Raw genomic sequence first — 16,186 nt, forward strand, 5'->3', positions numbered from 1 at the left:
GCTTTTAATTCTGTATAGCTTAATGTAATACCCAGACACATCCCAAAGTAAGTTTGGCAGATAATCAAAAAATATTGGCAAAGTCCTTTCAGTGACTGGATTAAAAAATAGGAACTATTAAACTTTCCCACCTGGGAAACCTAGATACTCTTGCAAACACTAGAGACCCCCAAGTTACAGTACTTGATCTTGATGCTTGCTGTTATGAGACATTTCTGTAGCAGAGAAGCTAACTCTATCTATAATTATGCCTAAGAGTTATTTCCAAAGAACCTCTTTTACTGCTCAGATGCAGCCTATCTCTCTCTAAGCCCAACTTTGCAAGAGAAATCATTACCCACTATGTGGGACATGATGTCCAAGTGTATGAATCTCCCTGGCAACATGAGACATGACTCCCAGGGATGAGCCTAGCCCTGGCACTGTGGGAAGGAAAATGCTTCCTAATCAAAACAGGGAAAAGAAATGTAAATGTATCTGTGGCTAAGAGATATTCATTTTGTTAATATTTCATTAATTATTAGAGTTGAGAGGCTATTCTGGAGGCTACTCTTTCATAAGCTTCAGCTTACATCTATCTGCCATGGTGTCCCAAACCCCAACCAACATCATTCCTGTTAATCCTAAAGAAGACCCAGGGATCAATCTAAGATCCCTCAAAAGTTTCAAACTAAGTTTACTTTTCAGAAACTTAAAGCCTTCAGGTGGTTCCTAGGCCAGACTTTTCTCCAAACCCAGAAGTCCGGTATTTCAAAGAACATTAGCCAGTTTCATCCTCCTGTCCCATACTGTCAACACTCCTTTTCAACATGAAAAATGTTAGAATGGGTATAACCCAAATATACCTAAAGATTAGGAGAAGGATCAAAGAAGAAGGAAGAGTTATAACAGAGAAGTTAGGATTTAACAAATGCATATGACTACTGAATCATGTTAATATTTCTCTTAGTGTCTAGTATCTTAGAGCAGCTAGGACAAACTTGAAACTGCGGAACTGTGACCCATATCCAACTTTGAAATCTATATCCATTTGTTAAAATGTACTTTGAAATTTACTGCTTTATTGTACATATATATTCCACAATAGAAAATGCTAAAAAACATAAACAAAAACAACACAGTTTCTTCCTGTACACACAAACAAAATCTATCTCTGCCTTTCCCTCAGAGCCACAAAATCAAACTCTTGCTAATGGAGAGTGGCCAGAAGTGATGCCAATTCTGATTGGCCCATAAAAAACTCCCATGTAATTTTGGTTCTCTTTCTAGATTTATTGGTCAAATGGAGAAGATTCTGAGCAGAATCACAACATAGAAGGAACCTGGAATTTGAGTTATTATATGGAGTAGAGCTCTCCTCAAACCTGCACAGAAGTGTTGTGCCAGTTTGAAACTGTTGAGTACTCCAGAAAAGCCATGTTCTTAACCGTGATTCAGCATTGCTGGGTGGCATCTTTTGATTAGGTTCTATCCATGGAGATGTGACCCACCCATTCAAAGTGGGGTTGCTTACTGGAGTCCTTTAAGAGGAACCATTTTGGAAAAACATGCAGAGCCAACAGGAGACCCAGCCGTTTAGAGATGAAGAAAATACCCTGGGAAAGTTGTTTAAAACAAGACGTCAAAGACCCAACAGATGCCAGCCACATGACTTCCCAGCTGACAGAAGTATTCCAGACCCATTAGCCTCTGAGCCAAGGTATCTTTCCATGGATGCCTTAGTTTGGTCATTGTTATGGCCTTAGAACCAGAAACTTGCAACTTTCTTTTTAAAAGCTCTACCATTTCTGGTATATTGCATTTCAGCATCTTTAACAAACTAAAACAACTGTGATGTGAGCAATATAGTATTTTATGGTGTAAGACCCTGAGGTCTTGGGGTTGTTAATTACAGCGATAGCCTCATTCACCCTGGCAGAGGTGGGAGGTGGGGAAGAAGAAAAAGAGTGAATAATGAAGAAAAATGATGGGCGTATGATATTAGTGGTAAGAGTGCTACACACTCTTTCCACACGTTCCCAAGCCCTAATTGAATTAACTAAACTGCTCCTTCTTATAACAGAGTTGGTAAAAACATCAATATTTAGGAGGAAGTCTTCTTTCTTTTTCCTTTTTCATTGCCTGGCGTGAGGGTGGGGTGGGGTGGGATTTGTTCCTGATTATTTCTTTAGAACCAGATGATTTTAAAATTTGTGACTATCCGGTCAGAGGAAAGTTTTCACTAAAGCTTAACAACATTTTAAATATATTTAGAAACACCCACAAAGAATTTCTTTTGGAGGAACTTCTATATTTCTCCTATATGACCAATTAAAACGAAATAACACAAATTAATTTGTATGCCTGCTTAAATTCGTTCCTTGGTTGTCTTGCCCTGTCTATGACATAGCTATGCCATAGCTATTACTTTCAAAGGGAGTACAAAGACACATAAAGCAGTGGGTAAATTATATATTACATGTTTATTAAGGACACAACTTATACGTAAAATTTACATTTTATGAAAAAATCAAAAATATTTACAAAACTTTGTAAGATAAATTTGCATTGTTCTAATTACAACCCAAAGTAAATAACAATCCTTTAAAACTCACATTTGTTAGAGTTCTGTGTTTACAAATTCTTGGTTAAAGAGACAGCTACAAAGTTTGTCACTGTACATAAGCAAGAACCAGCTTGCTAAATACATTTCCTACTGAAAATCTACTGATTTTTTTTACACCATTAGTGGACATGTTTAAATGGAAAAACAAACAAACAAACAAAATAAACTCATATGGCTTCAAAGGCGTAACCTGCACTCAATACAAATTTATCTACTAACACTTGGTTTGAAGACTGTGGCAATTAAGGAAGTTTAACCATTTCACTAATTTGTGCATTTTTAGTTAATACTTGATTAAAAGAAAAACACATTTAGTATAGGAGTGTCTGGATTCCAATAATAAACATTAACTGCCCAATAAAAACAGTTTGACTGCAAAGCAGATTACACTTAAGATCTAGTAAGGGACTGTAATTGGCATTTAAAAGAGCACAATGTAAGAGTTAAAATTCTAGTTTTGTTCACTATTTCATAAAGGTTACCATTTTTAGTAAAATGTTTTAGGTATTGCTTTAGTCAAATCTAAATTGAGAACTGGGCTAACACTGAATATATAAAAAAGCATATACTATGTTATATATTTCTGCTGTATTTAATGTAGCAAGACTTTACATAAATGTCTAGTAATAGGGATTTTATTTTCTGTAAAGCTTAACAGAACAATTAGTGGCTTTATATAAATTATTATATATAATACAATTTATTACTTTCACTATGCTAAACGAAGGACATTGGTATTTATCATTATAAATAAAATTCCCATTTGTAAATTATGAAGCCTTGTCCAAAATGTGTCATTTCTGTAATTAATCAGGATTTGCTATAAAGTTAGATTTTTTTGCTATTTAACATTAGTAGTTATTTTAAGAAATGCTTAACCCAATCCATTACATCAAATAATTTCCCTATCTTGAGCAGGTAGCAATTAAATAACAATAAAAATGTACAAACTGATAATTTTTCCAATCGTCAAAATAAAAACAAACAATAGCACGTCTCCCTTTTGCCAAAACTAATCTTTTCTAATTCCTCACAAAATACTAAAAAAATCATGCTCACAACACAACTGTGAGTAAATGTGTAGATTTTCAATGATAAACAGTGAAGGAAAATGCTAAATTGAGAGTTAAATAATTTCAAATTTATCAATTTGTAGTTTTTCAGAATTTACCAGTTTTTAAATTCATATACTTTTGATGAGGTTAAGGTAGAATATGGAAATTAAATTTTTTCCTGTAAACATATGCCATTAGGTATATTTATCTTTTTAGTGGCTACAGTGTATCACTAAAAAAGTGAGCCAGGATTCTTAAGTAGATATTATCCTCTAATCACTTTAAATTCCCTTGCCAAATGCAGCCAAAGGTATATACTAATGCTGCAAGTATCTTGTAAAAATGCTTGACCACCATAAGATTCTAAACAGAAGATCTAGACTGTGAGAAAAAAAAAAAAAGTGAGGCACATTAATGAATGCAAACTGGATAGGCACATTTCTGGTTTTTGTTATTGGTTTAAAAGGCACACATTATATAATCCATATAAAAATAAATTAATCTACAGCATTAATTCATCAAAAAAATCACAGCTATAAAGCTAACTAACTGTAGAAGTAAATTTCTCAGCTCTCCTTTGCAAGCTTATTTCAAAACACATTGCACTTGAAGATTTTTAAAAATCATAAAAAACACCATCTACACTTTATTGTTTATATTAGAATCAAATTATCAATTTTTGCATACAACAAAGACTCTGGTCTGATTATTTTATGGCACATAACTCAATTTGATTGAGTATTCTCAGTTAACATTATCTCAAAATTACAGTTCACGTTGTTTGTTTCCATTCTATATCAAACACAGGAAATTTCAAAGCTCTTTCTGACTCTAAAAATTTACGGAAAGCTAAATTACTTTGTGCTTGCTCTCCTGAAATTTTAGGGCTGATGTTTATACCATAACCCCTTTTTTTCAATATAGACAACGAAGATAATTTCAAATTTCAGCCTATAAAAACTTCATTTTACTGCAAACCTGAATAAATGTGCTTCCTGAATATTGCAGTTGATCATTTACAGTGTTGAAAATCATTTCAGTACTATTTCTTTCAATGACTCACTTTAAAAGTGCAATTTAATGCTTGTAGTCATTCTCTCAAATATGTCTAAGTTTGAAAGACATAATATAAGCTGGAATAGTGTTTGGAAAGAACAAAGAATGCAGAATGGCATGTTTCTACTACTCCCTCAAGCCAGCCTTTTCCCAGGTCCATCAGCAATCCGCCAGATAGCGTCCTGTAAAACACCAAGCAGAACTTTCTAAGTACAATTCCAAATGAACTCAAAGGAGGACAGTTTTTATTGTGTTACAGATACAAAGCTCCAGTTCCCATCTGCTATTCATAACACATTAGAATTAAATCACAGGTTTTCACCAGCTATACTGACCAACTGGTATGTGCTCTCCCAGGTGTGTTTCTAGCTGGCATTCTGTACCAAAGGTCATAGAGAAAACTTCTGTGTCTTTAGATCATAAACAGCCTGACAGTCATTTAGTAACAGAAAACAAATGCTTCCCATATACATTAAACAACTTGAAATCTCCCAACTTACCAGTGGCAAATCGCTTCTTTACCAAGGAAAGCCTATAGCCAGTGCCTACAAGTTCGATATCTACTCCTGAGAGGGTACTTCCCTCACTAAGGAATTGCACTGCAAGTGTTGTAGGTTTACTGGGTCCTTCTGAAAGATCAAATTTTGCTCTGAGGGACCCAGAACCTACAAAGAAAAGAATAAAAAACTTATACAAGGGTAAAACGCATTTCACACCAAATAAAATCAAACGAGCAAGGAAACTAAACTACATTAGTCCTTGCCAAATCACAAGATGTGTACAATAAACGAATCACTGTCCTGTTTCCACAATAGATTTTATTCCTTAAATTTGCACTTTCATTAAGTAAATAATCTTAACACATGCTTCTCTATTTAACACAAATCTTCAAAGTTGTTTACTGCTGAGATTCTTAAGCCAAAAGCAATTTAAGTGAACCAAAAAAGAAGTAAGACATTGAAGAGCTCAGAGTAAAGCCCTAGTAGGGATGTGGGGAGGATAAAATCAAAAGGAAATGACTGCCGAATACCCACATCATAGAGGCAGGAGAGAGGTAAAGAAGGGAAGGGAGTTAGGATAGAGAAGAGCTATATTAACATTAATTTTTTTATTCACTTCCTTTTTAAAATTTTACTGGTCTCACATCATACCCAATACGCATTTCTGAGGTACTTTCTTTTCAATATAACCACTTATTCAACATACCTCAGTCTAAAGGTATGGCCGAAATAATAAACTAATGATTAAAAATGAATTTGATAAATGTTTTATGTACAGAAGCTCTCAGGAGCAATAGGTACTTAAGCATATATCCTTGCCTGAAATTATGGATGGTGGTGGTGATGACAGTATATATTTTAAGCAGAGGTAAATATATGAGAGATATATATCAGAGACCTGAAAGAGCATGGGGCATTTAGGGAACTACACATATATACCCAAATACCTGAAGAACAGGGTATGATGGATCACATTATGTTTAAAGTGTTCAAAAAGAAAAAGTTGAGCAAAATTTGAAAAACCTAGTCAACAGAAATAATTTGGCAAAGGAAGGTTGTGTGGAGGGGGGAGGTGCAAAGATAGTTCAGTGGTAGAATTCTTGCCTGTCATTCGGGAGACCTGGGTTCAATTCCCAGTCCACGCACTTTCCAAAAACCAAATGAACAAGAAAAACAAACAAAAATTCAACAAATGGTGCTGCAATAACAGGACACTCACATGGAAAATTAATGAAATGTGACCCCACCATACAGCATACAAAAAAAAAAGGAGGGCAATGGAATTCTTCTTTCATTAAGAGAAAACAAGAATATTTAGCATTAAAGATTCCATTGTCCTGGGAATTATATCCTAATTATAAACTGAGTTACTAGGAGAAATACTAAAAGTGATCAGCTAGCAGAGACTTTTCCTTTTCATTGTGAATGCAGAAAGATGCAGATTTAGCAGGAAGAGGCTTAAAGTTAACTTGCTTCTCCTTATAATAATCATCACAGAATTGAAGGCTGCTGATGGTTAGTTCTAATAGGGTAAAATGACAAGGAAATGTTCTTTTAGAAAGGAGTAGGTAAGGGAGCTTTTAAAGGCCTGGAAGTCTTTACACGACTTCTGATAAGCCAGGAGGACCCCATTCAAGAGAATAAAATAAAATATGTTAAATCAGTTTCAGTTAGTTATTAGGTTACCAAGCTGAGATAGAAGGCTCTATTTTTTTAATTTACTTATTAGGCTATTTCCACTTAATGTTAGCATGCAAACATAAAAAGCATGTACACAGTATTTACAAAGTTACAACAAAACAAATTATTTTTCTTACAGGGAAAGTATATTCAATCTAGAGGAAAAAAATAAGTTCTGAATCTCATCTAGTCCACTCTTAAGTATTTACTTCCATCTAGTGGCCAATACTAGAACTGAAGGCATGAAATCCCAGAAGGAAGTTTTCAACAAATGTGGCTTAAAAATTCAATTTCAGTGACATCGCATTATAGACAAAAAAGCATGCACACACTTGCCTCCATTTTCCGATTTTTCTGAAATACCAGACAATTTCCATAAGGCTTTCATTTGTTCTGCATTCCTGTAGGAAAAAAAAAACATCTTTTTAGATTAAATGCCACATATACTACCTTACACACAGATGGATATTCAATAAATGAATGCACTTAAAATATTTTCACTAGAACTAATGCACTAATTTACTTTAAATAAGATTGTACTAGAACAACCAATGCACTAATTTACTTTAAATAAGGTTGTACGTTTCTTAACTAATGGAAGTTTACTAAATTATGTAATTATTCTCATTTCTACTGGTCAGAGACAGGTATCCTTCATTACTCAAGGAGAACAGTTATTAATAAATGGTGAAGCAAATGTAAAGAGATTAGAGTATATACTAGTATTACAAGAAGAGACAAGAGAGGTGGTTAAGGGATGAGTAACTAATAGCTATTGAACACTTACTCATATGCTAGATGCTATATGTAACCCTGTAAAATAAGCATTATTATCCTTATTTTTAAAATGCAGAAAAAGAAAAGTTTAGCGAGGTTAAGCAATTTACCTGAGGGTCAAGTTAGTATGGAACCATTCAAGTCTGGGTAGTGACAGAAAAGCTGGTTTTTTTATTATTTTAGATTGAGGCTACTGTGGCTTGAATAGTAAAATGAACAGCGTCTTTTATAGCATGGTTTCTAAGGGAAAAGAAACTACAACTCTTTAAACTTAAATCAGAAATTAAGCAGGAATTCAGAAATCTATTTTTAATTTACCATATTGCAGGGGGAAGGGACTGCATGTTTGTGACCCCTCCATCCACTGGTACCACCACCTGTATATTGGAAAGCACACTTGGTGCCGCCATAGCTTCTGGGTTGTACTTGTAATCCACTCTGACATCTGTGGTGCCAGCACTACATTTCCAGTATGTTGCAAGATTCAGAGGAGTTGACTGAATACCATTTGATGATACCTTTAAGAAAAGAAACAAACAAATGAACCACTGTCTTTGGATTGAAAGGTAAACAAGTCATATTAATGACATGTATACCTGAACATGAGAGTTAACAGAATCAAAAATACTTAATGAGGGAGCTGTCTATTGGAAGGTAGGGTAAACCAGACTCATATCAAAGATTAAGGATCACTCTCAAAGTGTGGGAAGTTAAGACTTCAAATGTACAGCATTCCTATTCGGAATGAGGAAATGTCTTGCAATGGATGGTGTTTGGGGTAGCACAGCATTGTAAATGCATTAACCACACTGAAATATGTATCTGAATGTGACTAAAAGGGAAATGTTGGGGGATGGTGTAAGGGTGGCTCAGTGGCAGAATTTTCCCCTACAATGCGGGAGACCCGGGTTCAATCCCCAGAATCCGCACATGCCAAAAAAAAAAATCTTATAAAGGGAAACGTTAGAATGCATATATGGTAACAGAATAATTAAAAAAAAAAAAAATCCATGGAACTACACTATACAAACAGTGAACCCTAAGTAAGACCAAAGACTTCAATTAACAGTACAAACATAAAAATCTGTTATCATCAATTGTAACAAATGTTCTACACCAATGCAAGATGTTGGCGGTGGGGTGGTACATGGGAAACCTGTATTTTATGCATGATTGTTCTGTAAACATCCAACTTCTCCAATAAATTAAAAGTATATGCATGTGTGTGTGTATATATATAAAATGCCACTTCGTGATCAAAAGATAGTATTTTTAAATGTCTTATTTGTCAATTTAAAGACTTTTTTTTTTGTAACTGGGATGATTTTTGTTACACACTTTGTGAAAAAACTATCTAAAAACCTAAACCATTAATAATAAAATGTGTTATTTTTTTAAAGTATGAGTTAGAGACTCAGCTTATTTTTTCCCCTAATGTTTAACCTGCAGCCCCAACACCATTTATTGAAAAATTCACATTGCCTTGAAATGCCACTTTGTCATATAAACCATCCTCCATTTACCCTTACATCTTGTTCTGAATACTCTAATCTGTTCCACTCATCTGGCTATCTATCTCTGTTCAGTTCTAAACTACTTTAAATACTACAGTCATATAAGTTTTCCAATTAGAGCTGAAGCATTACTCATTACTCTTTAAGACATTTCTTGATTCTTTCTTCTAAGTTTTGTTCTCTCAGAGAACTTGAAAATGACTGTCAAGTCTCCAAACACAAACACGCCACACATACAGCTCTACTGGATTTGTGATCAGTATTACATGAAATTTATAGGCTTATTTAGAAACAACTAACCTTTCTACAACACTAAGTCTTTCTTTCAATGAACAAAGGATACCTTTCTAACTATATACAAGTCAGTAGAGATTTTATGTCTACTCCAAATTGTTTTTTCTTACTGTGAATATTTTTCTCCATTAGTTTTTCTAAGGATTGGGTTTTTGTGTGTGTGTGTGTGTGGCATGGGCAGGCACCAGGAATCAAACCTGGGTCTACGGCTTGGCAGGCGAGAACTCTGCCTGCTGAGCCACCGTGGCCCCCTCTAACCGACTGTTCTGAAAGCTATTAACCTTAATATTAAAAAGTGATCACCTTACTAAATTCTACGTCAAATAGCTTTTCAGGTGATTCTCGTGCATTTCCAAGGAATATAAAATCATCTGTAAATAACAACTTTGGTTCCTCCTTTAAAAATAACATTTATTACTGTTTATTTTAGTTTTGTGTCTAATTGCACTGGCTAATACATTCAGAAAAATCTTACATACTTACAGGAATATGGGTATCTTTGCCTTTAGCTTGGAATAAATATATAGTTTCAGGTTAAGGAAGCATCTGTGTATTAATATTTACTCAGTATTTTAATCAGGAACAGATGCTGAATTTTATCAAACTGGTGGAAATATCCATCGGTTTATTAACATATTTTCTAATTTTGAAATATCTTTACATTACTAGAATGACTCATTTGGTGATGACATATTATTTGTTTAATGATCTGCTAGATTCTATTTATTAAAATTTTAATTTAGTATTTTTACAATGACATGACACTCACCTGGTATTTTAATACATCTACATTATAATAGGAAGCAGCTGGATTTTGCTCTGATAGCTTCTTGAGGTAGACTGTAACAGCTTGCATGTTCATCCAAAAATCTTTTGTGTTGGAATCACATTGTGATGGATCACTATAGGTAGAAGAAATATTTTAATTTTATTTGTCTTTAACCTTTGTTCCTGATATATTAACTTGGTGACCTGGAAAAACTAGTAGACATGAACCTAAGGTCGTATGATGGAAAAACAAGGCTACAGGATACAGAACGGACACAAGGGGACATGGGTAGTTCAGTAGTGGAATTCTTGCCTTTCATGGAGGAGACCCAGGTTCTATTCCCGGGCCATGCCCGCAAAAAAGAAAACAACAAAAAATGATGTGAACAAAATTCCCTATGATACACATATCACGTATCTGCCTCTGTGTGTGCGCATGCATATAGAAATACATATATGCAGGGAGACCCATAAAAAATGGAACACAGCAGAAGCTTGACTGAAAGATGAGAAAATTAAGACATGAAGAAAGATTTAACAGCCACCACCACTTCTAAAATCAAAACAAAACAAAGGACAGCAGAAAGGCTGTTTAATGATAATAAGTAATTTTGGTATTTGTCTTTAAATATTACTTTTTCAAAGAAGGAACATATTTCTCAAACAGTCTACAAACCTTGTTAAAAGTATACAAACCTGAACAGAAGTTGTGCGTTTGGAAGAATTTGCTCTAGTCTGCTGATATTTTTCACTCTGAAGCATAGCACAGATGGAGATGGATTGCTAGTGAAGACTTTAATTATTCCACTTGGAAATGATATTGTCATGTCACCAGTGATTTTCACAATACACCTAAAATTGGGGATTTTGAAGTCTTTAAATATGACAATTTAGTCTCCATTTAAATAATACTTGTTTTAAAAAGGAGTGAGTGTGTACTTCATGAATTATTTCTTCAATTCAATTATAAAAATGATTCTAGGATGCACAGGTAGTTTAGTGGCTAGAATGCCTGCCTTCCACGTGGGAGACCCAAAGTCGATTCCCAGACCATGCACCACCACCCCACCCCCTGCCAAAATAAAAGATTCTACATGAAATGGCATATTCATCCAGCTTTATCTTCTCCTGAAATTAACCTCCAACTATAAATGCACGGCAATGACTGTGTTACTTCACTTCCATGTGGTAAGCACCCTTGGTGCTCCTTGAAGGCACTGTTACCCTGGAACCACGCTATCCCTAGCGGCAGCTGTCTTTCCTCCCAAGTCTCATACAGCACTAGGCCTGACGGTGAAGAGCAAGGATTCTTGCTCCTCACTGCCTCTTCCAATCTTTCATCACTTCTTCCTTCCTAAAAACTACCAACTTCTTTACAAACTCATGCCATTAGACTATACTACTTGCTACTGCAGTATTTTCCAAAATTTTCAGCTCCTGACTCAGTGTACCTCTGCAACACTACTAGTATCATAATTTTTAGTGATTTCAGTATCTAGATAGATAATCTTTTCAATACCTTGGTCACCTAGTTCTTCACCCCCTAACCTCCAATAATATTATCTTTCAGTCTACCTTGGTCATGCGGCACCCCCTCCATAATCTCAATTTCAGACTCCAACAAATCTAAATGCCACTTCCCATTTTTCTACTCATTCGATGCACTATTCAACCCCTACCATCTTCTATCTCCATCTCAGCCTCCACATTGTTCCTACCTTTTTCACTAATCTTCACTCACCCCTTTTACATCCTCATTTTTCACTAACCTTCACTTACCCCTTCACAGCCTCATTTCCTCCTATCCTCAGATTTTCTGATCTATCATTATACATCTTTGCTTACACCTTCCTCGGCCCTTCTTTCACTTGACTTGTCACTTAGAAAAACAAAATACTGGCTAAATCCAGTTCCCCAGCCACATCTATGCAGCTGAATATAACTAGAGAAAAACATATAACCATGCTAACCAGTCTGTGTGTGTGCATGCATGCATGTGTGCATCCAAAACCCTTAACTGGGTCTCCTTAGTGTTACCTGGCAATCCTGGTCTACTCACTCTTCTGCTCTTTTCATATCTTCTCCGTTCTCCTCTACCCTACAGTATTTCCTCTTTTTACTCTCAGCTGATAACTTTCCCATTAATCTCACTGACGAAATAAAATCAGAACAGAACTTCCTCATGCTCTCATTACTAAACTTCTCATCTACCTACCTGTGTATCCATGGCCTCTGTCTTTCCTCCTGTTTCAATAGATGATTAGTCTACATACGCAAGGCCAATCCCACCGCTTCTCCACTGGATTACATTTCCTCTTACACACTGAAGGAATTCACTTATGCAACTGCCTCCTCCCTTTTCTGCAGCATTAAAATTTTCCCTAAATATTGAATCGATACCATCAGCATATAGACAATGCTGAAATATATTACCATCTTAAAAAAAAAACCCAAAACTTTAATAAAACATTCCTCTGATTCTATCATCGCACCCCTTTTACTGCTTTATTTCTCTGCTCCCACTTGGAAAAAAAAATCTTGAGCTGTCTAGATTTCTCTCTCCAAATACAGTTGTCTACATTTTCATCTGCTCTTGAACTTTCTCCTCTCAGGCTTTCATCTCCACCACTCCAGTGAACCTGCCACTTGTGAAGGTCACCAAGGACCTCCACATTGTCAACAGACAGTTTTCCTTGACTTGTCAGTAGCACTGGATATAGCTTCACAATGTCTTTCTTGAAATGTTTTATTCACTTAGTTTCTGTTAGTTTTCTCCTCAAATGCCTTGCTGTTTGTTGTCTCAAACTCCTTTACTGGATCATTCTTTCTCTTTTTCAAATGCTAGAGGAGCTGAGACCTTATTTCCTGAACTCTTCTCTAACTACTCCCTAAGGCTCAAGCTGTAACTATTATATAAAAACTACTGACTACCAAATTTTTTATCTCTAGCCTAGACCTATCCCCTGAACCACAGAATCACGTACTGAACTATCAACTTGACGTCTTCATATGTACTTTAAACTTAGCATTCTACTATCTCAATATATTCGGAATCTCACAATTATGAACCTCCTCCTCTGCAAATACCTTTATCCAAGCCACCACTGTCTCTTGCCTGGACTTCTATAGTTAAACTTCTAACTTTCTTTGTATCTACCCTCCTCCAGTTTATTTTCTGCATAGCAGCTGGTGTGTTCCTTCAAATACTCAAGTAAGCTAATCATTCATCTGCTCACAAGCCTCCAATCACTTTCTACTTCACTTAGGAATAAATTCCGAACTCCTTATCACATCCTACAGTGCCAACCTTACACTGTACCATTCTAGATTCATCTTCTACTACTTTGCCCCTTGTTTATTCCTATCCGATAACATGGGTCTCCCTTGCTGTTCCTTGAATATGCCAAGCATGGTTTTTACCTTAGACCCTTACATTTGCTGGTTCCTTCTTTCAGGACTGTTCTTCCCTTAGGTATCCCAGTACTCTATGTTATCCTCTATTCCCTTATCCTCATCTTTAAAAAAATTTACTGTGGTAAAATATATATTCTGTTTTACTTTTTCTTCATAGCAGATATTAGTATATGTACACATAGCTATATTTCTTTGATTATTAGTTATTCTTCACCACAATGACAGCTCAAGAAAGAACTTTGTTTTATTCACTAAAGTATGTCCAGTTCCTATAACAGAGTCTCTGGCACACAGCAAGCACTTCAATATTTGCTGAATGAATGTTGAATGAATAACGTTATGCAAGGAAGGTAGGGGTGATCATTTGCCCAAATATAATTCTCTTTAAAGAAAGAGACTAAACTGGTTTCTGCAAGAGTCTGATATATTAAACATACATTCTAAGTCTCTCTTGAAACATCGAACTTTCACTAATAATATATATTAGGCCAAGATTCAAAGTTCCATCTCCATCTAGGCCAGCTGACACCATCTCTCTCTACAAAAAATGCCAAACAATAGATAAGTCATATTGGTTATAAAGTCTAGACAAGAATGTAGATAAACTGGGGAAAAAGGCATTATTACTGCTGATTTCAGGATATCTTTTTAAATTTCAAAGACAACCCACCGAATGACTATTTCAGAGGGCAAAGGGCAGGTAAACAAGTAATAGACAGCTCCAAGCTATGCAGAATCAAAATGTAACTCTTAAATTACCATCAATACCCCCTCCAAACATCCCTCCCACACACATGCATGTGTATATTTTAAAAACTAACTTGGTGGGATCTGCTCCTTTAAAGTAGGCATTAACAGATTCTGTAAGGGCGACTGCCACAGGTAAGGTGTCCTGATTTCCAAGGCTGACAGGGCTGGGACCCCGTGAAACACCTAAAAACACATAGTTTTTGTTTGATAAATCCTTCAGAAAGACATATATTATTAAAATCTACAGCATGTAGAGTCACAATGTTAGGTTATCACAAATGACCCTAATATTTGTTTCAATGATGCTTAAAGCATAAATCTGGAGGTTAAGAAATAGACCCTAGAACAAACGGAATACCAAAGACAAAAAACGAGGAATACATGTCATGTTTACTTCTATTTTAAATGAAATGACACAGAAGGGTTAAGGAATACCAGAAGAAAAAAGATTTTGACTTGAAGTGCTAAAATTACCAAAAATTGGCTTCAGGTGAACCAGCACCACAGCATCCAGCCGCAATGTTGGTCCATCTATCCTCAACAGCAACCTGGCCAACCTAGGGACTAGACTCTGGAGCTGAATATCCGCACATGGATGTAACAGATGAGCATTTTGTTCCCAACATCACCTTTGGCCACCCTGTGGTGGAAAGCCTCTGAAAGCAGCTAGACTAGAATCCTTTCTCTGATATGCACACGATGGTGTCCAGGCTAGAACAGTGGGTAAAATCAATGGCTGTGGCAGGAGTCAACAACAGACCTTTCATCTTGAGACTACCCAGGAGCTCTGATCAAAGACACTCAGAAGAATGGATGAAGGTTAGCCAGGCCTTCAAACCAGGAATGCAGTTGACTATGCTACCATGGGCCAATCAGACAGATATGGCCTTGGTTATGACAGCGGAACCTGGGTTTACAGGGCAGACATCCATGTACAACACAATGCCATTAAGTTCACTGGTTGAGAACCCAGTCGACACAGAGGTCAATGGTAGAGTACGTCCTGACACTGTTCCTAACTGTGCAGAGGCAGGAGCTAACATGACTGCCTCTGGCTGTGCCATTATGAGGAACGCGGCCCCCAGATCTGTGATCAACCTGTTGAGAAATGTTTGCTGAAAAAGTTCTCTTGACTGATGAAGCCTCAAAGAGCCCAATGTTTCTACTCATGAAATCTGCTTTTTACTGGAAACAGGAAGGCTGCCTACTAAATCATACTGCAATTAAAGCTGGGCTACTTTTCTGAGCAATTATTCATTCCACTAAAGACTATAGCACAGAATGCTCTAAGAGTTAGAAATGAGGTGTAAACTATAATTACATTTTTAGTGAAGGAATTTAAAGATTGGTGTGGTAAATATTTTTATTGGGAGGCTTGATTGTTATAAAGAGTAAATGTATAGCTGTATTCTTGTTTTAAACAAAAATGTGCCTGATGCCTAAGGGAGGAGTATTAGCTACTATAAAAAAAGAGGATTTTTCTCCATTTCTTAAATAATTTTCTGTTATTTCTCAGCTGTTTTCCAGAAGCAAAGGAAGTCTTAATATTTTTACTGTTTCATGTCATTTGTGATTTGTGTTTATGCTTAATAATATGACTAGGATGGAACTTATGAAAAATCTAAGCCTGGATCCAGCTGAGATGGGATACTTTATTCTTACATCTGAAATATCTATTTTTCACATTTCCCCTTATACTTGATGCATCAAAACAATTTTATTTAAAGTATGAAAAAACAATTTTTAAAAAGTCCGGGGTTTTTTTTTTTACTC

The 16,186-nt window shown here is 35.8% G+C and overlaps 1 protein-coding gene and 1 pseudogene across 7 annotated transcripts in view; one reads left to right on the top strand and one right to left on the bottom strand.

Annotated features, from left to right (window-relative positions):
* Window positions 1-16,186, bottom strand: part of FCHO2 (FCH and mu domain containing endocytic adaptor 2) — a 206,126-nt gene that overhangs the window by 42,418 nt on the left and 147,522 nt on the right. For 4 of the 7 annotated variants that reach the window (XM_077139481.1, XM_077139482.1, XM_077139483.1 and 1 more), the window contains 7 exons: window positions 14,485-14,596; window positions 10,946-11,101; window positions 10,251-10,383; window positions 7,992-8,191; window positions 7,233-7,297; window positions 5,217-5,381; window positions 2,444-4,898 (listed from right to left, as the gene is read on the bottom strand). In XM_077139481.1, coding sequence (XP_076995596.1) covers window positions 4,876-4,898; window positions 5,217-5,381; window positions 7,233-7,297; window positions 7,992-8,191; window positions 10,251-10,383; window positions 10,946-11,101; window positions 14,485-14,596 — 854 coding nt within the window. In that variant the 3' untranslated portion in view covers window positions 2,444-4,875. Of the gene's footprint in view, window positions 1-2,443; window positions 4,899-5,216; window positions 5,382-7,232; window positions 7,298-7,991; window positions 8,192-10,250; window positions 10,384-10,945; window positions 11,102-14,484; window positions 14,597-16,186 lie in introns of those variants that run through there. The other 3 variants (XM_077139486.1, XM_077139484.1, XM_077139485.1) reach the window with 2 other exon arrangements.
* Window positions 15,041-15,532, top strand: LOC143665717 (ribulose-phosphate 3-epimerase pseudogene; annotated as a pseudogene).

Source organism: Tamandua tetradactyla, chromosome 21, assembly GCF_023851605.1.
Source record: "Tamandua tetradactyla isolate mTamTet1 chromosome 21, mTamTet1.pri, whole genome shotgun sequence".
Classification (NCBI taxonomy): Eukaryota; Metazoa; Chordata; class Mammalia; order Pilosa; family Myrmecophagidae; genus Tamandua; species Tamandua tetradactyla.